This window comes from Coregonus clupeaformis, chromosome 30 (genome assembly GCF_020615455.1).
Source record: "Coregonus clupeaformis isolate EN_2021a chromosome 30, ASM2061545v1, whole genome shotgun sequence".
In the NCBI taxonomy this organism is placed as follows: domain Eukaryota; kingdom Metazoa; phylum Chordata; class Actinopteri; order Salmoniformes; family Salmonidae; genus Coregonus; species Coregonus clupeaformis.
The window spans coordinates 15942885-15968729 of record NC_059221.1 but is presented as its reverse complement, the minus strand read 5'-3'; the positions used below and the strand labels follow the sequence as shown (position 1 = coordinate 15968729).

Genomic DNA, 25845 nt, shown 5'->3' with positions numbered 1-25845 from the left:
TGGGACAATTCAATTTTATTCTGAAAGTCCAGTAATATTCCAGATACTAGGCCTACTTTGTAATAGAAACCAGAAAGAATGTTCTGCAGGGCAGGATTGGCACAACCCCTTTTTCCTGTTATTTCATTGATCAACTTCCCATTATTGTATATCAAGCAACCTTGGTAGCTGAGAATTCTCAACTCCACAATATGTACGTCACATCTCAATGGAGTTGAGTGGCAATGAGTTTTGGCGGAGTGGACTTTTATTTTGAAGTCGACCCACCAATTCCACTATTGTTGCTCATGCTTATGTTGTTCTCAGCACTTTAAAGAGTAACTATACCCCAAAATCAAAATGCAAGCTTTTTTTCCCAGAACTCAAAAGTGGTCTCCTGATATGGTTTAAGCCTTGTTGTGGACTTAGAATATCGAATGTAGTTGTTTTTTCTATAAGAAAATGTGATTTTGGCTGGCTACTTGTTCTATTTGGCTGGCTACTCTATTACTTGTGGAAAACACTTTTACTGTGTACCTGTGCTTGTCCTGATTTGATATTCAGTGGTCAATGGGGTTTGGAAGCCATAGTTCTATTTTGGCATCCCCTGCCAAAACTAAAAAATCTGCCTTGCAATGACAGGGCTGCTCCTTCTCTGTTAACAAACAATGGCTCCCTTGGTGGAGGTCGTATTAAATGCCATTTTCATCAAAAAGTACAGATTGCAGCACCCAAAAAAAATTAGTTAAGTATCGACTGATACCTACTCGATGTAGTCTGAGGTACACTCTGCCAAAACTCATTGCCACTCAACTCCATTGTATGGAATTCTCAACTACAACCTTGGTAGCATAGTTGTTTTGTTTTTTGCAAATGAACAAAATCACATCAGTTAACTTCAGGGAAATACGGTAGCCTAGATCAGACAATAACATCTCACACCCAATTCACTCACCTCTCTCGCTCTTTCTACTGCTCTCTCTCATTTGCGTTGTCTACTGTTCTGCTGTCCCGCCCATTTCCTGGCCCCAACTTTAGGCTGCTCTGTCATGTTACAGAGGCATCCAGCAGCTTGATAAAAACACCGCAACGATTGCAGACCAGTCATTGTGGCAGACCCTTTGTTCTCAGCCGACAGATGTGACAGGGTAAGACAAAAACACTTTACCACTGTTGTTCTCCTCATGTAAATGTAACATCTGCATTGTCTGTCAGAAGTATAGAAATAACTTGATGATCATTGCTCAAGCAGAACAGTCTACTTCATAAGGAAAGGTTCTTCCTCACTCTTCAAGGTTTTGCTCTTGGCCATTTCCATATTTGTCATGGCTAGACTTGTTTCAGTAGAACCTCTGTTGCATTCCTGACTCTAAATGGTGTTTGTGTGTACCAGGCAGATGCTCTGTGCTTTGCAGGGTGCAGCATTCTTAACCACATACAACATCACAAGAATCAAGAACAGGCAAGAACTGTCTACTTTCTATCTTCCACCACAGCAGCCAACACTTCATTGAGGCTGTCAACTGTCTTTCTACAGTATGAACAAATACTGTTGCTCTTGTCTCTCTTAGATTAAATACTCAGGATGTTGAGCATGAAGACGAAATACACAACTTTCTGTTTGCTTGACCCAAAATATAACATCCAAAATTAAGCTGAGCGAACAGTTATAGGTGTGTGACAGACTTGAATGACTGACTGACATAAGAGGACTCAGAGAAGATGAGAAGCTGGGGACAGTAGGATAGTAGGACATTCAAGTTGCACACCACTGATACTGAAAGTGACCTACTCCTGCTTACATTTATCGTTATTGTATTGGGCACACTTTTTTATTTGTTTACTTAAGGAGGTCTATTGAGAGAAGGGCTTTTACCCTGACATTTGTGCCCACATGCAAGCTGTTATTGTATTTGATAAGGAACGATTATTCATTTATAAGGCAGAACATGAATACTTATATTTTAGTGTGGTTGTGTGCCTCTCGTACATACCAGCTTTATGGCAGTCACGTCACTGTAAAGCTGAGTTCAAGAGCATGCATGACCGGAGAGAAATGCAGCTATTTGTATTTTTGTATTTATTATGGATCCCCATAGCTGCTGCCAAGGCAGCAGCTACTCTTCCTGGGGTCCAGCAAAATTAAGGCAGTTCATACAATTTTTTAAACATTACAATACATTCACAGATTTCACAACACACTGTGTGCCCTCAGGTCCCTACTTCACCACTATGATTTTAATGATATGGTTATGGGAAAATGTTTAGTCATTTTATCTCCAGTGAAGTAATATCCTGTGTATTTTGACAGATATAGTTCCTTTGCATAGCTACAGTATGACTGTTGGGCCTGAGTTGATACGATATACTGCTAGATCTGACAGTTGAAATGTTCCAACTCTCAAGTCTGTGTCTGATTATAGCTCTGCTGGAATCTGTCTGATGCAGTGACCGAGAGGTCCAACTCTCAGCTCCAATGTTAGATCAATGTACAGTATAACATTGAGTTGTTAGGGTCTCCCGAGTGACACAGCGGTTTAAGGCACTGCATCGCAGTGTTTGAGGTGTCACTACAGACCCGGGTTCGATCCCAGGCTGTGTCACAACTGGCCGTGACCGGGAGTCCCAAAGGGCGGCGCACAATTGGCCCAGCGTCGTCTGGGTTAGGGGAGGGCTTAGCCGGGGGGGGGGCTTTACTTGGCTCATCGCGTATTAGCGACTCCTTGTGGCGGGCCGGGTGCCTGCAGGCTGACTTCGGTCGTCAGCTGAACTGTGTTTCCTCCGACACATTGGTGCAGCTGGCTTCCGGGTTAAGTGTGCGGGTGTTAAGGAGCGAGGTTTGGCGGGTCATGTTACGGAGGACGCATGACTCGACCTTCACCTCTCCCGAGGCGGTTGGGGAGTTGCAGCGATGAGACAAGATGGTAATTAGATCACAATTGGATATCACGAAATTGGGGGAAAGAAATAAATAAAATAAACACACATTGAGTTAACTGGCCTTTTGGGTTTCAAACACACACAGCTACACAGCCAGACAAGTTACACATACAGTAGATGGCATGGGCAGGAGTTTGACTGCTGTAGGATATATTGGCCAGTCAATCGTGAGTCAGCTAGGATTGTGCCAAGCTGTGAACAGCAGTAATGATTTGATTCTGTAAGAGCGAGTGGGGTTGAGGACAGGCCAGGGTAGTTGGATTGAGCTTCATTAGCTCTGTTACAGAGCAACTACATGAGGGCCAAAGAGAAGTCAGGGAAAAGGCTACAGTACCGAGAGGGAGAGCTACTGAGAGGGAGAGGCTTCTTCATACATAGAGCCTGTTTTATAACCTCATTCTTAACATCCACATAATGAAGACCTGGACAATCTCGGTCCATTGAATGAATAGCTCTTCATACAGTTATGTTTGAGTGTACTGGACAGTAGCCTACAGTGGGGAAAAAAAGTATTTAGTCAGCCACCAATTGTGCAAGTTCTCCCAGTTAAAAAGATGAGAGGCCTGTAATTTTCATCATAGGTACACGTCAACTATAACAGACAAAATGAGGAAAAAAAATCCAGAAAATCACATTGTAGGATTTTTTATGAATTTATTTGCAAATTATGGTGGAAAATAAGTATTTGGTCAATAACAAAAGTTTCTCAATACTTTGTTATATACCTTTTGTTGGCAATGACACAGGTCAAACGTTTTCTGTAAGTCTTCACAAGGTTTTCACACACTGTTGCTGGTATTTTGGCCCATTCCTCCATGCAGATCTCCTCTAGAACAGTGATGTTTTGGGGCTGCGCTGGGCAACACGGACTTTCAACTCCCTCCAAAGATTTTCTATGGGGTTGAGATCTGGAGACTGGCTAGGCCACTCCAGGACCTTGAAATGCTTCTTACGAAGCCACTCCTTCGTTGCCCGGGCGGTGTGTTTGGGATCATTGTCATGCTGAAAGACCCAGCCACGTTTCATCTTCAATGCCCTTGCTGATGGAAGGAGGTTTTCACTCAAAATCTCACGATACATGGCCCCATTCATTCTTTCCTTTACACGGATCAGTCGTCCTGGTCCCTTTGCAGAAAAACAGCCCCAAAGCATGATGTTTCCACCCCCATGCTTCACAGTAGGTATGGTGTTGTTTGGATGCAACTCAGCATTCTTTGTCCTCCAAACACGACGAGTTGAGTTTTTACCAAAAAGTCTCCCAATCCACTTCTGGATCATCCAAATGCACTCTAGCAAAAAATCAGACGGGCCTGGACATGTACTGGCTTAAGCAGGGGGACACGTCTGGCACTGCAGGATTTGAGTCCCTGGCGGCGTAGTGTGTTACTGATGGTAGGCTTTGTTACTTTGGTCCCAGCTCTCTGCAGGTCATTCACTAGGTCCCCCCGTGTGGTTCTGGGATTTTTGCTCACCGTTCTTGTGATCATTTTGACCACACGGGATGAGATCTTGCGTGGAGCCCCAGATCGAGGGAGATTATCAGTGGTCTTGTATGTCTTCCATTTCCTAATAATTGCTCCCACAGTTGATTTCTTCAAACCAAGCTGCTTACCTATTGCAGATTCAGTCTTCCCAGCCTGGTGCAGGTCTACAATTTTGTTTCTGGTGTCCTTTGACAGCTCTTTGGTGTTGGCCATAGTGGAGTTTGGAGTGTGACTGTTTGAGGTTGTGGACAGGTGTCTTTTATACTGATAACAAGTTCAAACATGTGCCATTAATACAGGTAACGAGTGGAGGACAGAGGAGCCTCTTAAAGAAGAAGTTACAGGTCTGTGAGAGCCAGAAATCTTGCTTGTTTGTAGGTGACCAAATACTTATTTTCCACCATAATTTGCAAATAAATTCATAAAAAATCCTACAATGTGATTTTCTGGAATGTTTTTCCTCAATTTGTCTGTCATAGTTGACGTGTACCTATGATGAAAATTACAGGCCTCTCTCATCTTTTTAAGTGGGAGAACTTGCACAATTGGTGGCTGACTAAATACTTTTCTTCCCCACTGTATATTTTTCTCACAAACACATCTATTTTTACAGCTCTATGGCCATAAAATGCCCTCACCCACTCTGTCCAATAGGGTTTGTGTCTATCTGCCTCAAGTATCTAGCAGAAGATGCTGAATATATGTCACAACCAGCAAGTTACAGCATATTTTAATGTCCTCTCAGGAAGTAATGTGTGAACAAAACATTAAGTTTCAGGAAATGACTTGCCAACCACAATTCACTACATGCTTGACACGTACATTAGCTTGAGTAGAGTTTGTCACCTAGTTGTTGTCACTGCTGTTAAACATTTTAGGTTGGTCTACATTTGCCTACACATTTAAACTGGAGTTTAATGATCTATATCTGTATGTATATTTACTGCTTTTTTGACTGACATGTAGTAGTTGTAGTATAGGTGAATGGGTATAGGTCCTGGTAGCAGCCTGTTTTAGTCATTGTAATGCTCAGCTATGTGACTTGACAGTGGTTTATCTTGATATTAGCCCCCTATGTGATCCAAGTAAGCCCTTTTCAGATCTATTAGTATCAACCCGCCCAGAGCAAATGTTGACTAAGTTATTATTTTCTAACCAGTTTAAGTAAAGAGGATAGCGACTGTATTATTTGTGGCCAGTGTGAAGCTAAGTTTATCACATCTGGTCAGTGTGATGTGGCTAACCACTTTTGTCTCTCTTCCCTCTGAAAGAGAAACACTGGACCAAAGATACAGGAAGTGTTTATAGACCATCTTATTTGTGTCGTATATCTTCACTAAGTTCAATGGTAAACACCCATCATGGTGTCATTCAATCTTAGGGAGCTGTCATAAAGACAATGAACATACACAGAACACATGGTTGGGGAAGTTAGCGATGACTTGGACTCAGGTGACTTTAAAACCATCTCATTTTAGTGTTTTTATTTTCAGACAGAGGGGATTGTCCCCAGTCGTTGTCTGTTAGTCAGACCTCTGGACCACCTCCATATATTTCCAAAGCCCAATGGCAAAAATGTATCACTTTGTTAGCTAGTCTTTTATTATAGTAACTGCTATAGGTGAGCTCAGTTATTTTTAGGTACGTTTTTCTTATGGTGTTTTTTGGTGCCCAACCTCAGAGGACAACTTTTTTACGATAACTAATATATATATTTTTACTTTTGTCATGGTGTTGGTGTTTACTTTATCCACAGTGAACATCCAAGAATCTGACTGAGGCACAGGTTCATCATCCACTACAATGGTGAACCAGGACCCCACCGACCCCTCCCATGCCCTCTTTGACCAGTTTGTCCAGACACAGACCTGTAAGGAGGTGCGGCGTACCTTCTCAGAGCTCTGCCACCACCTAGAAGTGGACCCCAGGGACTACCAGAGTTTCTACACCAAGCTCAAGGAGAGGCTCAACTACTGGAAGGCCAAAGCCCTCTGGATCAAGCTGGACAAGCGGGCCCAACACCAAGATTACCAGCAGGGCAAAGTCTGTGCCAAAAACAAGGTGTGTATTTATTTATTCTCATTTAAACGAAGAAGAGGAATAATCAAGAAGTGATCTAACGTAAAATACATGTGTACAAGGACAGTGGCTGTGTGGTGCTCTGTTAGTAGTGCATCTGTAGTTGTGTTAAGGTTTCAACATCAGCATTGTGTATCTACAGTGGCAGAGTACTGTCAGTGCTTTTGATACTACTAGCTTTATCTCTCTATCCTGTTTCCTTCCTTCCTCTTTTTATTTCTTCCTTCTCTCTCCCTTCCCCATCTCTCTCTCTCTCTCTCTCTCTCTCTCTCTCTCTCTCTCTCTCTCTCTCTCTCTCTCTCTCTCTCTCTCTCTCTCTCTCTCTCCCCCATCTCTCTCTCTCTCTCTCTCTCTCTCTCTCTCTCTCTCTCTCTCTCTCTCTCTCTCTCTCTCTCTCTCTCTCTCTCTCTCTCTCTCTCTCCCCCCATATCTTCTCTCTCCCTTCCACCATATCTCCTCTCTCTCTCTCTCTCTCTCTCTCTCTCTCTCTCTCTCCCCCATATCTCCTCTCTCCCCCCCCCATATCTCTCTCTCTCTCTCTCTCTCTCCCTTCCCCCATATCTCTCTCTCTCGCTCTCTCTCTCTCCCCCTCTCCCTTCCCCCATATCTCCCCTCTCTCTCTCCCCTCCCCCATATCTCTCTCTCTCTCTCTCTCTCTCTCTCTCTCTCTCTCTCTCTCTCTCTCTCTCTCTCTCTCTCTCTCTCTCTCTCTCCTCCCCCATATATATATATCTCTCTCTCTCTCCCCTCCCCCATATCTCTCTCCCTCTCTCTCCTCAGTGCCTGGTGCTGGGTGCAGGGCCGTGCGGGCTGAGGACAGCCATAGAGCTGGCTCTGCTGGGGGCTCAGGTGGTGTTACTGGAGAAGAGGGATTCTTTCTCCCGGAATAACGTGCTGCACCTCTGGCCTTACACCATCTATGACCTGCGTGGGCTGGCTGCCAAGACGTTCTATGGCAAATTCTGCACTGGGGCTCTGGATCACATCAGTATGTCTACCATTGTCATACTATATCAACTCGATTTTCCTGGTGTAATCATGCCAATCATATTTCTTTATTCATTATGCATGACTAAATCAAACCTCTCTTATTTAGTTTGTTATGATGCTATTACGGTTCTTTTTTCACATACAATGTCTGTGTGTATGTGTCCGTATCATCAGGCATCAGTCAACTGTTTGAATTGAAGAGGATTGTTTTAATTCCCTGTGTGACAAATCATACATATTTGTCTGTATCCTTCAGGCATCCGTCAGCTCCAGCTGATACTGCTGAAGGTGTCTCTCCTCCTGGGGGTGGAGGTTCACACTGGGGTGGAATTCAAAGGCTTTGTGGAGCCCTCAGGAGCCACAGGTACATCTAGACCTCTCCCCCCTGTTCCCTTCCTGTATTAGAGAAATAAAATACTAGCCATTTGCATGGCAGTAAAAGCTTGTAGGGCAGTTGAAATAATCTGTCCGGAATCCTACGTGTGATAATAAACCTTAATGCTATGCTCTCTCTCTGGTTCCCTCCATCAGGCTGGATGGCCAAGCTGTTTCCTGATGATCACCCTGCTGGGAAGTTCCAGTTTGATGTCTTCATCTCTGCAGGAGGAGGACGCTTCGTCCCTGATGGTGAGGAGTGAGGACACACTCACACGCTGTCATCCTGCTGCACATACTGAACGTACTTTAGACCAGCATATTTTCATATGACTTCGTCCCTGATGGTGAGGAGTGAGGACACACTTGGAAAAGAAAGAATGTAGCCAAACACTCAAGCTCCTATACAATTGATTTGTTAAACGGAAACACTCAATTATATGCACCTGAATTCAGGCTGCATGTGCTTGTCCTCAATATGCATGTCTTTCTCCCCAGGCTTCAGGTGGAAGGAGCTGCGAGGAAAGCTGGCCATCGGCATCACATGTAACTTCATCAACCATCACTCAGCAGCCGAGGCCCAAGTGCAAGAGATCAGCGGTGTGGCCCGCATCTACAACCAGAAGTTCTTCCGGGACCTGCTCACAGAGAAAGGTAGGATTCTATTCTATGACACTGGTTTGGGTCTACTGACTGCCAACCCGTCTACTGGTGGACGCTAAGGTTTCAGCGACCGAGGATTAGGATAAAGAATAATGCACAGTCTGGGCATGGTGACAAGTATGGTGACAGAGAAGGAGTGGACAGTGGAGAGTGCTGTCTTTTAATCTGTGTCCCTCTTCCTCTTGTCAATGTCCTTTGAATTGATGCTATCATGTGTGATGCAATTCCCCAATTCTTCTTCTCTTGTGCTCTAGTGCTGTTTCACTTGTCCTGTCATTGTCTTGTTCCTAGTTTCTCACTCATTCATTTCGCTCTCGATCCCCCCTCTCTCTCTCTCTCTCTCTCTCTCTCTCTCTCTCTCTCTCTCTCTCTCTCTCTCTCTCTCTCTCTCTCTCTCTCTCTCTCTCTCTCTCTCTCTCTCTCTCTCTCTCTCTCTCTCTCTCTCTCTCTCTCTCTCTCTCTCTCTCTCTCTCTCTCTCTCTCTCTCTCTCTCTCTCTCTCTCTCTCTCTCTCTCTCTCTCTCTCTCTCTCTCTCTCTCTCTCTCTCTCTCTCTCTCTCTCTCTCTCTCTCTCTCTCACCCTTCCTCCAGGTATTGATCTGGAGAACATAGTCTACTATAAAGACGCCACCCACTACTTTGTCATGACTGCCAAGAAGAAGAGCCTGTTAAAGATGGGGGTCATTAAACAGGTGAGGGAAACACATCCATTACTATCAGCAGCAGCAGCTCCACATTAGGCCTCTAGAGGGCCTTTCACAATACTGAGACAACCTGGATCCCAACATAGTCCTCCCCAGACAGGCTGTTTTTTTTTCCTGCTCTTTGGGATTAGCTGCTAATAAACTGTGTTAATGTAATTTATGTCTGTGCAGCATGGGGTCAGCACTAGGTCTCCCCAGCCATGCTACTGTGTACACTGCTCACTCTCACTCCCTCTTGTCACACTACAAGTCTGGAGGGACAAAGCCAGATCCCCTTGTTTTGTCTTCAATGATTAGAGCCCATGCTGACTGTTATCAAAATAGAGGCTTTCATCTGTTATAGTTCAGTTGCCAAGATGGGAGATGTTCTGCTGAGTAACTGTTTAGTATTTATGTTGCACTGAAGCTGTAATCATTCTATATATTTGCGCATGATTATGGGGGTTGGTTTTTGTGTAATTCTTGACACTGTTCCATCTTGTTTAAAGATGCTGACTCAGTGTCGGCTTGCTTCTTTATGTGGAGCATATAATGCTTGGCTAGACTACGTGGGAGGATTATACCCATTGTTTTCACATAAAGCAGCATCTAGATTCTAGTCAGTGATGGACAGCTCTCAGATGTGTATCACCACCACCCCAGTGCTTGAATTAGGCCGGTCTGCATCAGTAGTACAGAGTATCAGCTTCTCCAATTTTCGATTGCTTGAGTACCGGCACCTCTTTATATAAGAACACCAGTACTATAAAATTAGAAAATGAGTACCGGCCCCTAATATTATTACTGGCACCTTTATCATTCCACTTCAAGCACTGACCAACCCCAATGTGTCCCCCATAGTTCCCCATAGTATTTTTGTTCCATTTAATTATATGGTGTCCCCTCTGTGACCGCCTCCAATATATTCCCTCTTGTCTCCAGGACTTCAGCGATGCCAATCAGCTCCTGGCCCAGGCCAACGTGGACCAGGAGGCTTTGTTGCGTTACGCCCACGGCGCTGCCCACTTCTCCACAGGCCACCGCTTGCCCAACATGCAGTTTGCCCAGAACCATGCTGGCCAGCCTGACGTGGCCATGTTTGACTTCACCTGTATGCACCGTGCTGAGAACGCCTCGCTGGTCAGGGAGAGGAACGGAAAGAAACTACTCATGGGCCTGGTCGGAGACTGCCTGGTGGAGGTGAGAGGTCATGTAAATGTGATGGATGACGACCTTGTTCTAAAATGTCTAACATGTTCATGGTTTCTATATTCTCACATACTGTATATACATTCAGTTATACACACAATGGTACACTTACTTGTAGTTTATACACAGTCCTCAGTTAGGAAATGGAGCATAAAATCGTCTCAGGGCATAACAGTGTCTACTGTTGTCATACAATTTCCTGTTGTCATACAACACTATTCTAAAAGGGTTTTGATAGAAAGTGTATGTGTCCACAGCCATTCTGGCCTCTGGGAACAGGTATTGCCCGTGGGTTTCTGGCTGCCTTCGACACAGCATGGATGGTGAGGAGCTGGGGCAAGGGAAAACCCCACCTGGAAGTCCTTGCTGAACGGTAACAAAGCTTTTTCTATATGATCATAAACACCACCTCAAAAATCATGTGCCCATCCCTCTTCATTGTTACTGTATAGAAGGGTTACCCTGGCCGGGCCTTTCAGAGAAAACTCTCCAACTGGTAATACCACTCGAGGCTTTTAACTGTTTTTCACAACATTCTTTGAACATCCATTACATCACAAGCAGCTGCTTTAAAAAAAGTATTCCTGAACAAACCCATCAGAATCTTCTGTTCCTTTGTTGGAGCGTTTTCTTTTTCAGTTCTATATTGAGTTTCTGAGGTAGAATTGTCTCTAGAAGATGTCTTTCCCTCTGACTGAATAGGGAGAGTATCTACCAGCTCCTGTCCCAGACCACGCCAGAGAACACCAGTAAAAACTACAGTGCCTTTAGCATAGACCCGGCTACACGCTACCAGCACGTCAACCTCAACTCCATCAAGGCCAACCAGGTCAGAAACATATAAATATAATATATTACATTCTAGTCCTTCTATTTCTATGGTCAGCACAGACTCAAATCTCCACTGATGCCCGATTCACACTATTGGGCCAACCTGAAAGGCACTGTGCTGGCTTGGATCTTTTCTTTTCAACACGGTTCCAGCAACTATAGTGGATGCGTAACCACGCCAGCTCAGTTAAGATTGGTTCAGGTGGGTTTGATGGTGTGAAAAGGGTATAACTGTCTCACTGTATCAATGCTAGCAAAGTGAATAGATATTGTGCTGAGTAACATTGTATACACGTTTTGAATTAGATCAGTGCTGCTCTGCCATTTTGGGTTGATATTTCCTAGAGTGTACATGCGTTGCCAGGAAACTGCTCTGTGTATATGAAGTGTTGAGCCGGCTAGGAAATGGTTTTTGATTTCCCCCACTAGAGGAGTATTGATCGGAAAGGCTTTAGAGTTTTCACAAACTACCAGATCAATTACACTGCATCAAACCAAACCCCAGCTTCTGCATTTGAGTACCAGCTTTATGAAGCTTACTGTGTTCTTAGCCTGGTCCTAGATCTGTTTGTGCTGTATATCCAACTCCTATTGTCATTGCTTGACAATGATCATAGGAGTTGGCAAGACAGCACAAACATATCTGGGACCAGGCTACTGTGTTCTGCCTCTAGTGTAAAATTCAACTCAAAATCAAGTGCTATGTTGTTTATCATGATTCTCTCTCTTTGCATGCATTCCAAAGTTGCAACATCTGTATGATGTTGAAGACCGTATTGATTCAGGCCGACCAACCAAGAAGCAGAAAGACAGGTTGTCTCACCTGCGACAAGGTTAGTCTAGCTTCACTTTACTAAAGCAGTAATACATGAGGGGAGCATGGGCATGATTAATATTTGTTTATGCTCGACTGTGCTGGGCAATTCCATGGTAACGGAATTACACTTTGACTCAGTTTCTTCACTTTATATGTATGCTAAACAAAAACCATTGATCTTAAAGTTTGACAAACTATACAACTCTATGCACAAGGACTACTTTTAACCATTTCCACTGGAGAATTTAGAAAAAAGAACTTAGTGGAAGAACTGTGCGGATGCAAACTTTGGTAACAGATTTACAGAATTTTCCAAAAACTCTGTTAAATATGTGCTCTGAATTAAGATTCAAAAATGTCTGCAGAAAGAATGGGGTGTCAGCTATGACATGGCACCTTGAATTTGAAAAAAATCTATTTTGGTTATTGAATTACAAGTGGATTTACAGTTGTGGTCAAAAGTTTTGAGAATGACACAAATACTAATTTTCACAAAGTCTGCTGCCTCAGTTTTGATGATGGCAATTTGCATATACTCCAGAATGTCATGAAGAGTGATCAGATGAATTGCAATTAATTGCAAAGTCCCTCTTTGCCATGAAAATGAACTTAATCCCCAAAAAACATTTCCACTGCATTTCAGCCCTACCACAAAAGGACCAGCTGCCATCATGTCAGTGATTCTCTCGTTAACACAGGTGACAGTGTTGACGAGGACAAGGCTGGAAATCACTCTGTCATGCTGATTGAGTTAGAATAATAATAATAATAATATGCCATTTAGCAGATGCTTTTATCCAAAGCGAATTACAGTCATGTGCGCATACATTTTTACGTATGGGTGGTCCCGGGGATCGAACCCACTACCCTGGCGTTACAAGTGCCATGCTCTACCAATTGAGCTACAGAGGACCACTGTCTGAGTCTGGAAAGACTGGAAGCTTTAAAATGAAGGTGGTGCTTGAAATCATTGTTCTTCCTCTGTTAACCATGGTTACCTGCAAGGAAACACGTGCCGTCATCATTGCTTTGCACAAAAAGGGCTTCACAGGCAAGGATATTGCTGCTAGTAAGATTGCACCTAAATCAACCATTTATCGGATCATCAAGAACTTCAAGGAGAGAGGTTCAATTGTTGTGAAGAAGGCGTCAGGGCGCCCAAGAAGGTCCTGCAAGCGCCAGGACCGTATCCTAAAGTTGATTCCGCTGCAGGATCGGGGCACCACCAGCGCAGAGCTTGCTCAGGAATGGCACCAGGCAGGTGTGAGTGCATCTGCATGCACAGTGAGGCAAATACTTTTGGAGGATGACCTGGTGTCAAGAAGGGCAGCAAAGAAGCCACTTCTCTCCAGGAAAAACATCAGGGACAGACTGATATTCTGCAAAAGGTACAGGGATTGGACTGCTGAGGACTGGGGTAAAGTCATTTTCTCTGATGAATCCCCTTTCCGATTGTTTGGGGCATCCGGAAAACACATTGTCCGGAGAAGACAAGGTGAGCGCTACCATCAGTCCTGTGTCATGCCAACAGTAAAGCATCCTGAGACCATTCATGTGTGGGGTTGCTTCTCAGCCAAGGGAGTGGGCTCACTCACAATTTTGCCTAAGAACACAGCCATGAATAAAGAATGGTATCAACACATCCTCCGAGAGCAACTTCTCCCAACCATCCAAGAACAGTTTGGTGACGACCAATGCCTTTTCCAGCATGATGGAGCACCTTGCCATAAGACAAAAGTGATAACTAATTGGCTCGGGGAACAAAACATCGACATTTTGGGTCCATGGCGAGTTAACTCCCCAGACCTTAATCCCATTGAGAACTTGTGGTCGATCCTCAAGAGGCGGGTGGACAAACAAAATCCCACAAATTCTGACAAACTCCAAGCATTGATTATGCAAGAATGGGCTGCCATCAGTCAGGATGTGGCCCAGAAGTTAATTGACAGCATGCCAGGGCGGATTGCAGAGGTCTTGAAAAAGAAGGGTCAACACTGCAAATATTGACTCTTTGCATAAACTTAATGTAATTGTTAATAAAAGCCTTTGACACTTATGGAATGCTTGTAATTATACTTCAGTATACCATAGTAACATCTGACAAAAATATCTCATAACACTGAAGCAGCGAACTTTGTGAAGACCAATACTTGTGTCATTCTCAAAACTTTTGACCACGACTGTACATCGGGTAATGGAATTACAGTAACGGAATTACATCAAGGGTCCCTGATCTGTACTACACAGATGCATAATTATGGCTCTGAATGTAATTCTCGTCATGTTTCACAAGTTTGGAAATCACAGCGCAGCACAGCAGAGCACTCTCCAGACTCAGACTGTTTTAACACTCCAGACCAGTCAACAGAAAGACAAAGAAAACAGTTCTGAGCTGAACATAACAGTATGCCAGTGGAAGGGAGGACAGTAGCAGGTGACCCAACTGTGGTTTGTGACTGTTATGTTTTCCCATTTTCCCATTGTTGCAGTATTTCCGTTACTGATTTTTTGGGGGTAATTCTGTAATGGAATTACAAATTTTAAAGCTGCAATATGTAACTTTTTGGGCGACCTGACCAAATACACATAGACATGTGAGTTATAGCTCTGTCATTCTCATTGAAAGCATGTCTAAGAAGCGGTAGATCTGTTCTATGTGCGTTTTTGCTATGCTTCCGGTTCTTAAGTTTAGTTTTTGCCGTCTTTTACGTTCAGGTTTGTACACAAGCTTCAAACAGCTGAAAATACAATATTTTTGGTTATGGAAAATATATTTCACAGTGGTTTAGATCAGGGGTGTCAAACTCATTTTAGCTCAGGGGCCACATGGAGGAAAATCTATTCCCAAGTGGGCCAGACCAGAAAAATCATGGTATATATAACTTAAAAACAACAACTTCAGATTGTTTTCTTTGTTTTAATACGATCAACATACAACATAAAGCTGGAGCCTGAGGACAGTGTGTCCAAAATAGTACAAGCACAACATCACTATTAATCATAAAACACGTCAAGTTTATTTGAAAATTCTAAAGAAAAAGAACACACAAACACACAATGCCTCAGTGATTAACAGAACTGTTTCACAGATCACAGAACTATATCAGGGTGTCATTTCTCAGGCAGAAATGTAGATAAAAAGAATGAAATCCTGTTCCCCAAACAAGTGCAAGAACCACAGAGTCAAGAATAGGTTAAATATACAAATAAAATAAAATCAATTAAAAACAATAGCACATCAACATAAAAACATATAAACATAAATCTGAAAGCGTTGCTCAAACTCCCGTAACAGTCCCGTTATTTTATCTTTGAACCGCTTCATGTCTGCCACATGTTGGGTCGCGCACACATTTTTCAGACAGGGGAAGTGAGCTGCATCACCACCGGCAAGTTCGTCTCCCACAATGACAGCTTCAACTTGAAAGAACGTATGCTGTCATAATACTGCGTGACAACTTTGTTGCGCCCTTGCAGCTGTTTGTTCAAGTTATTCAGGTGCTCTGTAACATCCACCATAAATGCAAGGTCCTACATCCATTCTGCGGAATGAAATTCTAACACTGGTTTGCCCTTTTCTTCCATGAACTGTTCAATTTCTTCTCGTAAATCAAAGAAACGCCTCAGCACAGCACCTCGGCTTAACCATCTTACCTCAGTGTGGTATGGCAGGCCATAGATGTGGTCTTTCTCTCTGAGAAGGCTGTCAAACTGACGGTGATTCAGGCTTCTGGATCGGATGAAATTAACAGTTTGGATGACCACCTTCATGACGTTATCCATCTTTAATGACTTGCAACACAAAGCCTCCTGGTGCAAAATACAGTGAAAAGTCAAAAATCACATCCTCCATTTGCAGATTGCACTTTCTCTCTGAACTTTGTCACAACGCCTGCTTTTTTCCCGATCATTGAGGGCGCACCATCTGTAGCCAGGCTGACAGCGCGGGACCAGTCCACTCCGACCCTGTCCAGCGCGCCAACGAGTGCGGTAAAAATATCAGCTGCTGTCGTTGTATCTGTCATCGGCACCAACTCCACGAACTCCTCGGTGACGGTCAATGTGTCATCAACTCCGCGGATGAAAATGGCCTGTTGTGCAACATCTGTAATGTCCGTGCTTTCATCAATTGCAACCGAAAACGCAATAAATGACTTTACTTTTTGCTTCAACTGGCTGTCCAAATCCACTGAAAGATCGGAAATCCTGTCTGCAACTGTGTTTCTTGTCAGGCTGATATTTGCAAAAAGCCTGCCGCTTTTCAGGGCACACAATCTCCGCTGCCTTCATCATGCATGTTTTTACAAATTCACCCTCACTAAATGGTTTTGAAGCCACTGCGATTTCATTAGCAATGAGGTAGCTAGCTTTCACTGCAGCGTCACTGATGTCTCGGCTGTGAGTAAACACAGACTGCTGTTTCTTCAGACCCGCCAACAGTTCATTCACCTTCTCTCATCTCCGCTGTCCTTGAAAGTTGTCATATTTGTCGGCATGAAGACTCACATAGTGGCAACGAAGGTTATATTCTTTCAGCACTGCAACATGCTCTGAACACACCAAACATACAGCTTTCCCATTCAATTCCGTGAATAAATAGGATGACCATTTTTCTTGGAACACTCTGCACTCTGCGTCCACTTTTCTCTTTTTTGACAGAGACATATTGGGGCAATGAGGGTGCCAAAGCACATAATGTTAAAAGTAGAAGCCGTAATAAATATCGCGGGCAAAACAAAGTAGCTCATTGGCTGCACGTGCTTGACCTACTTGCTCTGCCCCGGTATAAACAGTTTGCTTGCTTAACACAATTGCTATTGCGCCATCCAGTGGACGCAATTGGAACAGCAGTTAATTTTATTGAAAAATTGCAGCGCATTTTTATACTTTACAAATTATTATTATTTTTTTTTTATCATCTCGCGGGCCGGATTAAACCCGTTTGCGGGCCTGATCCGGCCCACGGGCCGGACATTTGACACCCCTGGTTTAGATAGTACAATGATTATCTACACTATACTTGCTTGTTTTGTCACTAAACTGAAATTAGGCGAACTATTACAAATTTAACAACCAGGAAATGGCGGAGCGATTTCCGCATAGTGCATCTTTAATCACTTAGTTAGTGAGTGCATAAATTTTTTTCACACTTAATAATTCATAAACAAAATAGATTTCAGTAAAATCACTATAACTAATTGGTATGTCTACCATTACTTGTTACTTATGTTACCTTCATTATCCTCCCTCCTTATAAGGGAGAGAAATTAGAAAATATTTTAAAGATATGTGGGTTTTTGGTAACAAGGCACAAGGCAATATTTCTTAAACTTAGAGAAGGTAAGCAATTTCTCCAAAACGAAATACGTGTTGATTTTAGTTGGCAGTGGTCTTTACGTCAACAAGATTGTGTTTTGATGTATTTATGATGCCTTTTAAGACTTTTTCTGGTAGATGTTTTCTAAGACTGGTTGAAAAATGTATCTATGCCTTCATTTCCTAAAAATATGGACTCCTAGCTTTCATTTGACACCCAATTTGATATGCTCCTATGAACTTCACATGTTAATGCTATTGATCCTTTTCGATGAAAATGACCTGCTGCAATCATAGGCACGAAACACTAGCCGAGCCTTTAACCCATTAATATGTGTCTCATTATCATCAAAATGGCTGTGACATTTCTGTTGCATCCTTAGATGCCCGACTCAGAATGTAAACAAGTCTGTGTATCTATCATAACATTCTTTCAATGCCTGCCTTGATGCAATGTCGCTATGTTTCATGGCACAGACCAGGCAAGACCCTGAACATGATCATGTCCATGTTTGAACATCCACAGTAACATACCTCTTAGAATGAAGAAAGCAATGTAGGCCTATTGAGCATGCATTCTAAGTCATAATGCAGTGTTCCTATGTGTGTTCATGGCCCAGATTCGGTTGGAGCTTTTGAGGAGCTGTTGAAGTGGTGTCAGCAGCACACGGCAGGGTACGACAGGGTGAAGGTGAAGGATCTGACCCAGTCCTGGAGGTCTGGCCTGGCCTTGTGTGCCCTCATCAACACCTTCAGACCCCATCTTATGTGAGTCCGTGGGCTTTATAAGGGGGAAATTCAACTTATACACCACAAATGTAGCAAATGCACAAGTAGTACCACAGAAGGAAAGATGTACCCATGAGTCTACAGTAAAATGTCCTTGGTCTGAGGGGCTTTTCCTGTTCAAGTTATTCCATTTCCATGGTACTACCTGTCCAATAAGAAAGCAAACGTCAATTTTCTGTTACAAAATGTTTTGCTATGGTGTGCCCTATTGAACATGGCCCTGGTCAACATAGTAACTATCCCTCACCTGTCCCTCCAGTGACATGTCCTCTCTGAATGAGTCTGATTCGGTCCACAACAACCAGCTGGCCTTCAGCCTCCTGGAGAGAGAGCTGGGCATCCCTCCCATCATGTCAGCCAGTGACATGGCCACCAAGGAACAGATAGACAAGCTCTCCATGGTGCTCTACCTCACTCAGATCCATGATGCCTTCAACGAAAGGACGCCCACTAAAGGTAAGCATCAGGGCAATGGTTGTCAGACATGTTACATAATTATCACCGTGATTGTCTTATTACTTGTAGCCTCGACTCCAGCCATCTTGAACAAGAAAGTGGTGTTGAGGTCTGCTATCACGAGACTAGATTATGTATATTTATAGACTATGTTACTGTGACATCATTATGCATAGTTGTATTAATTACATAAAGGTGCTTTTAGTGTGCTTCATTTCTAAAAATGCTTTACCAAATTTCAGCAGAGTTTTCAATATTAACCATATCACCATAACCAACTATTAGTGGAAACAATGGAATCTGGCCTAAGTCTGTTTAGACAGTGCATAGCTTATGTAACCCCCATTTGTACAACCTTGGGCCCAGGTGTTTTTCCCTATGAAATGTGTTTGGCGTTGATAAGAAGGGAGAGGGCTGTCATTGTCCCTTTAAGAGCATTACCCAGCATTCCTCTGGTTAGAGTAGCTGGGCTGTGCTCATAACCAGCCCTGATTGACAGTCAGGGTTGTACTGCTCTCTTGCACTCAGTCCGTAAGCCAGGCAGCAGTCAAAGCAAACCGCACAGCAGCCCGTGAGGAAATGGCTTATCAGGCTTGGGTAGGACTAGCCTCAGCGTCATCTAAAATATATCGAATGTTCCTGCTTTGAGGAAGAAGGATTTTCCCCGTCTATTTTTGCTGCCGGAGGTATTTCTGGGAAAATACTAGCAGAGTGTGTAGCAGGGATTTTCAGTGGGGATCCAGCATTTGGAAGCAGTTTTAGAGAGAGGGTGTGACATGCTTGTCGCTGTGATGCCGTAGGTAGCATAGCTCTCTGTAGGGGGATCGGCTGGCTGGCTGGCACACAGATGCGCATGCACGAGGGACATGTCCTGTCTGTCACCGGGGGCTTGCACGGGAGTTTTCTCAGGGGGGATTGACAAATTGAATTGAATTACATCTTCTACAAAGCCCTGTTTTCAACAGCAGTGTAGAGAAGCTGGATGTGTAATATAAAATGACTGACATGATTTTTACATAAGAGAGATTGGTAGAGAAAAAGCCAGAACACATTGTTTATGTACAAGAAGCTGTACACATTTGAAAATGCAGGTTTTCTGCTGTGGGGTGGGGAGGGGGGGGGGCTCAGACAACACAGTGGGTTAGTTTGGTGCCTGTGAAACGTGTTTGTTGTTCTGGCAGAACAGGAACAGTAGGAAACTAAAGCTGGAGTGTGTTTGTGTCTCTCTCTGCTGCAGAACCTCCGAGCCTTCTCCTGACGCCGTCCAAGACCCTGTCTTTTCAGGCTGTTTTCTTCCTCAACAAGCTCAAGCACAACTCTCTGCAGAGACGCAAGGTAAGGCTCAGGCAATCAGCTACATGTTGTCACTGGGACTAGTTAGCTGTTTACGCAATACAGTATCAGGGATAGCGCGATAATATTTATGCAAAAACATTTGTCTGTTGGGTAAAATGGAGAGTAGGCCAACCTCAAGTTCACATGGACTGTCATTATTTTTCATGCAACTCCCTGCTGTCGTTGACTATTTACTTACAGTAATATCAGAGTTCTCTAGATAAGAACCTTGAATTCACATGCCCAGCCATTTTGGTTTGCTTCTTGTGATTATGCTTCGATTCATTCATTGTCTACAGTTACAATATGTGTTTTAATCATCATTTGATTGTGTTCGTTCCTTATTATAACTAAGACCATACTACAGAACACTTACAATAGAATTTGTTTTACCTTTGTTGGCTTGTTCCAAAATCAACTGTAATAGCAAAGACACTTTTCAATCATTTAAGGTAATATCTAAAGCATTGTTCATTTTGACATCATCCATTATTCAGTTGCATAATGGAAACCATAAACAGGTCACATGACTGTTTTCTCTTTTACACAGGAGAGACTGGCAGTCGAGACAGAAGATAAAGCTAAAAGGATGGGAGATGAGGAAGATGTGAGTGGTGTCTAGAATACAAATGCTATCCTCATTACCATAGGCTCCCATGCAGAGCTAACCTTTTGCTGTATGATGGATGTATCTGCAGACTTCAGGACTACTCCAACTGCTATTCGATTCAATGTTTATGTGCTATGCTATTGAACTACTAATATCACTGGCGGTTCTTCCTCTCTTTGATTACTACTGGGGTATAGCACCCAGGGTACAGACCATTGTAAGAGTTGTGGAACACACCAGATTTGTCATTTTTAATCGTTCCTCTTTCTTTGGCCTTCAGGACTATTCCCTATTGTTACACCATAAGTACATGTTTTTGTGCCAAGTTATTGAAGTACTGTTAAAATATGACTGTTGATCTCAATTTCTTTGCTCTCAGCCTGTAGCCCCTGTCTCAGCCCCTGAGGTGACCCCTGAACTAAGCCCGACGTCAGGCATCGGCAGCAATGAGGAGTGTTACTTCTGTGGCCAGCGGGTCTATGTGCTGGAGAGGATCAGCACTGAGGGCAAGTTCTTCCACCGTAGCTGCTTCACCTGCCAGCAGTGCGGCACCACCCTTAGACTGGGCAGATATACCTTTAGCCAGAACACGGGTGAGTGAGCATTACCGCTTCTACCGCTGAGTGCCAGTCTGTTTGTGCTAACATGCTAACATGTTAACTTAGCATGCCAACGAGTGACAAGGAGTTGACCTGATAGCATAGACTGGCACTCAGTCTAGTGGGAAATCTGCTGGGTCCTAATGAGCCCTTTTGAATCTTTTACAAGCACAACATCATGTTACTATGCAAGTGGGACTTCCATGGTCATTATGTACTCAATTATGGAAAATATTCTCTGTGAAATGTTCTGCCTTCTGAAATATTGGCTGCTCACAAAGACACAGCAAGTTACTCGCTGTTTGGACAATACAGAAACAGAATATAGTTATTTCTAGTGCAACAGCTTCCGTACCTGTAGTAAGGTAAATCCTCCAAGGCAAGGAACCTACATCCGGATGATAAATACAGCACAGTTTAATTTATTTATGCACCGTATGAAAAATGAATGAAAGATGCCCTTTTACGTGTTTTGTGGTTCATGTGAAAAGGAGAACGGGAGAAAGGGTTGTCATGTAGCATCTCAAACATGTGCCAGATCCAGACTCTCTGCAAGCTGTTGTTTTCCCTCTTGTGCCCTCAGGGAAGTTCTCCTGTGAGCTGCACTCTGAACAGCTAGAGATGGAGAACAGGGAACCATCCCCATCCGTTAAGGTGGGGTCTCTGTTCTGAGTTTGAGCAGATGGGAAATTAAACCATTCTGTTGCATACCATGTTGCCAGCTTGTGGCTCAACTTATCTGTACAGAACAATTTAAGGACAGCTAGTGGGTATAAGTAGTACATTGGTGTTGTCACAAGATCTGTTCATTTCAAACATGGCTGTGTACCATAACCATTCATTTATAGATGAATGTTTAATCACATGATACAATGCTTATGCTACAATCCTCCTTTCATTTTTTCCCTTCTAGGATACCATAGGAGAACAGGAGGAGGAGAAGAGAGGTGTGAATTCGATCTCCAGTGAAGACCACTCACCTTGTCCCTCTGAGGACAACGAGTACGATCTAGACTCGGGTCCTCCTAAACCCACGGAGCCTCTGCATCCTCAGAGTCAGGAAGACCCTAGCAGCAAACATCCTAACCCTGTAGAGGAGCCCCCGGTCCCACCAAAACCGCCTATACACGTTTTCACAAAGAAAGGGTTTGAGGCCTGTGAGGTGGAGGAAGAGTGGAAGGAGAGGGGTGAGGATGCCCCCTCGGATCCTCTGACCCCTGTCCCAAAACCTCGCCACTCTCGCTCGGACATCCCTCAGGCCTCCCCTCCTGTAGCCAAACCACGCACTGTCCTCCTCACCCCAAAAAGGGACACGTCACCAGCCTATGCAGGAGAGAAGGGGTCCCCCAGGGCAGCAGGAGAGAAAGGGACCCCCAAGGCAGCCCCAGCCCCTGACTCCAGGCCGAAGCCGTCCCTGCGGAAGTTGCAGCTGACCGACGAGGAGAAGAACCACTTGGTCAACTTGAGCTTCAGCCTGGACTCTGACTCGGAGACACCCGGTTCTTCCTCCTGCTCCTCTTCCTCAGCCACAGCAGCGGGTCCCTGCCCACCCAAACCCCCAGGTATCCTTATTCTCTTTCATTGTCTTTTCTTTGTTTTGTCTCTTTTATTGTGTTTTTATTGTAAAAGTGTTGCGATTGAATATACCACTTTTTTGAGGTATGATTTTTTTTTTAAATGGCCCAGTAGGAAGCTTGAAGGGTTTAATCAAGTTTGATTTGAGGTGCAGACGCCCAGGAGGAGGAGGGCTACTGGAGTGGGGGCCCTGGGCCGGGGGGACACATACGGGAGCACAGGAACCGCCGCTGCTTCAGGAGGAAAGAGGAACCAGCGGGGCTCCAGGGCCAGCACGCCAGGGTCCGCTCCAAGTTCTCCCCCTGGAACCTGTCCTCCCCTCGGCTGGGGAGGGACCACCGCTTCAGCGTCCTCAACAGCCACCCAGGTGTAGACCCTAGTGTGGTGTGGATTTACTGTCTCGGCCATAGAGATCATATTAAATTACTAGAGGGGCTATGTCATAAAACCTCAAAGTTCCAGAACGGGGTGAAAATGGCAGCCACTTTGGTCAGGGAAAAATCCAAACCAGTCTAATTGGAATGAATGGCAGTAGAGGCATAATCCTGATTTTACTTATTCAGGAAAATAAAAGTAAGGCATGTGATATCTGAAATTGTGTAATAGAATTATTGTCATCCTAAAATATTGTCATATAATTATAAATAGTTTATATGGATTTTATACAAATGCTCTGTATATATGTGTTTTCTTGGAAAGCTGCTACTTTTTGCATTTACAACTTGTCTAAGTCCTATTATCAACTGATTTCAGACAGTGTATGGCTGTGGATTGACTGCATTGTTTGAATGGAATGTTGGCAGTTAATTAAACAATTTATTAATGGAATCATTCCTCAAAACTGTCTGGCTAGCTAGCTAACAAACATACAGTGCAGATACATTCATTATTTTACACTATCTTATCACTGCATTGGCAAACCATGGTTGATCAACTCCCTGACCAAAATGTCTGACCTTTATCCCATCATAAGAAGGTTCATGTCCATTCTAGTATTCTAATTCCTAATTCTATGGTCTCATCATGGCCACATTATCTTTATACCTGTCAATCAATAAAATATGTATTTATATTGCAAACAGCAGTTGTTAATACCCATGTCCTTCATATCTATTCTGAATTAATAATTGTATTTCTTTAACTTCACAGAAGTACACTATGGCCACAGTGTATCTGAGGAAGATGGTGGTGGTGATGATGATGATGATGATGAGGATGAGTTGGATATGTTTGCACCAGATGGCTTGGATTTATATGATGATAAGGTAAGGAGTGTGACTTATCTGGCCGGCATATTAAGTCCATAGATATTGCACACACACACACACACACTCTCTCTTGTCTAGTTCCAGACCATCCCTTCAGACCCTGTAGAGGCTGAAAAACTGGAGCTGTTGAAGATGAGGGCGTTGGATCGACGGGCCAAGACGTGTGAGATGCAGCGCTTCCACAATGCACAGGTCAGTTCACTGTACTGTGATTTGCCAGTAAAGCACAGGATTGTGTTTTACAAGAGATAAAACATTTATTGTTGCAAAAGGTTTTGCTCTGGTGCACCCTACTGAATACTGCACAGGGCAGTTCACTGTCTGAACACAGGACAGTCTGCTGAAGCCAGATCGAACAGCTCTACTTTCGGATGGTTAGTCTAACACTGGACCTGCCAGTATTGAGTCTTCCTGCTTGTCCAGTGTTCTCTGCTATAAAGCTCATCTTATTGTCTGCTTGTGACCCCCAGTCTATTCAGAGGCGCCTGGAGGAGATCGAGGTGACGTTTAAAGAGCTGGAGGATAAAGGTGTGGTGCTGGAGCAGGTACTCCGAGGAGAGGAAGGTGAGACCCCACCCCAACACTTTCGTTTGCTGTAGCTAACCATAACACAGTACTTTGAACATAGCTTGTCCTGAACAACAAAGATTTGCCTTCATCTTTTATCCTGTGATGCTTTGATGGAGGTCCGTAGAGTGAAATATTGGCATTTGGCAAGCTTTGGCAAGGAATATGCAGCGGGATCTCCTTGAGTCTCTTTCACCCTCCCCCCATCATATCTTCTCATTCTCCCCCAGGCAGTGGAGGTTCCCCTGAGATGATCGACCAGTGGATCCATCTGGTCCACCAGAAGAACGCCTTGGTCTCTGAGGAGTCAGACCTAATGGTGGCGTGAGTGTAGAATTTGTTTTACCATACATTTCTATACATTATACAGAGTATAGTGTTCTTGTGTGGTGAGTTCCTAGCTGAAGTAGCCAGAAAAGCAGACTTCACACTCCTGACAGAGTTGTTATTGTGTTCTTCAACATAGTTGTACCCTTGTTTTGCCATGTTGACTCATGAGCTGAGTGTGAGCTGTGGGAGTTTCCCTTAACTGCAACTAAGGCCCTATTGAATGAAACCAGCCACTTCTATTCAACTGTCTTCTGTTTCCTCCTTTCCTCTGCCCATCAGGTCTCGACAGCTGGAGTTGGAGGACAAACAGAGCATGCTGGAGATGGATCTCAGACGATACATGGAGCTGGATGGTATGTTACTCTACAAAAAGACTGGATCGTTGCATTTGTATCACTGATAGCATAGTTATAAGATCACTTATTAGGAGGTCTCCTGTGCAAAGTTTGTGTGTGTGAAATCCTCTTATCGTGTCCACCCCAGACTCTGCGAAGACGGCGGAGCAGCAGGCAGAAGAGGACCGTGTGCTACAGGAGATGCTGGAGGTGGTGGACATGAGGAACTCTCTGGTGGCCTTCCTGGACGAGAAGCGACTCCAGGAGATCGAGAGTGACAAGCAGCAGGCCACCTCGCTACTAGAGGCCAAGAGACACTCCACAGCCTCAGCAGGGGCACAGGTGCACTGGGCATGAGGGTGACATGGACACTGGACAGTGATAAATATACATACATACATGCAACTGCCAAAATAAAGGAAACACTTGAGTAAATGAGGGATACAAAGTATATTACATTTACATTTTAGTCATTTAGCAGACGCTCTTATCCAGAGCGACTTACAGTTAGTGAATACATATTTTTTTATACTGGCCCCCCGTGGGAATCGAACCCACAACCCTGGCGTTGCAAACGCCATGCTCTATCAACTGAGCTACATCCCTGCCGGCCATT

The 25845-nt window shown here is 43.9% G+C and overlaps 1 protein-coding gene across 1 annotated transcript; it reads left to right on the top strand.

Moving 5' to 3' along the window:
• Window positions 1-1047: 1047 nt before the first annotated feature.
• On the top strand, window positions 1048-25688 carry LOC121545785 (F-actin-monooxygenase mical1). Its single transcript, XM_041856614.1, has 25 exons — window positions 1048-1127; window positions 6160-6464; window positions 7263-7470; window positions 7729-7836; window positions 8004-8099; window positions 8346-8501; window positions 9101-9201; window positions 10135-10392; window positions 10659-10774; window positions 11104-11230; window positions 11978-12065; window positions 17986-18133; window positions 18414-18610; window positions 19848-19945; window positions 20496-20552; window positions 20935-21148; window positions 21738-21808; window positions 22068-22716; window positions 22884-23096; window positions 23879-23994; window positions 24076-24189; window positions 24468-24561; window positions 24795-24888; window positions 25174-25247; window positions 25378-25688. Exons 2-25 carry the CDS (start codon window positions 6207-6209, stop codon window positions 25584-25586), a joined length of 3864 nt encoding a protein of 1287 aa, XP_041712548.1. The 5' UTR covers window positions 1048-1127; window positions 6160-6206; the 3' UTR covers window positions 25587-25688.
• Window positions 25689-25845: the final 157 nt, after the last annotated feature.

Excerpts from the sequence above, each read along its gene's own strand:
- LOC121545785 (XM_041856614.1), top strand. The coding sequence starts at position 6,207 with ATGGTGAACCAGGACCCCACCGACCCCTCCCATGCCCTCTTTGACCAG. Across the intron at positions 8,100-8,345 it reads AGGACGCTTCGTCCCTGATG|GCTTCAGGTGGAAGGAGCTG; the intron begins GTGAGGAGTGAG and ends CTTTCTCCCCAG. Across the intron at positions 11,231-11,977 it reads ACTCCATCAAGGCCAACCAG|TTGCAACATCTGTATGATGT; the intron begins GTCAGAAACATA and ends TGCATTCCAAAG.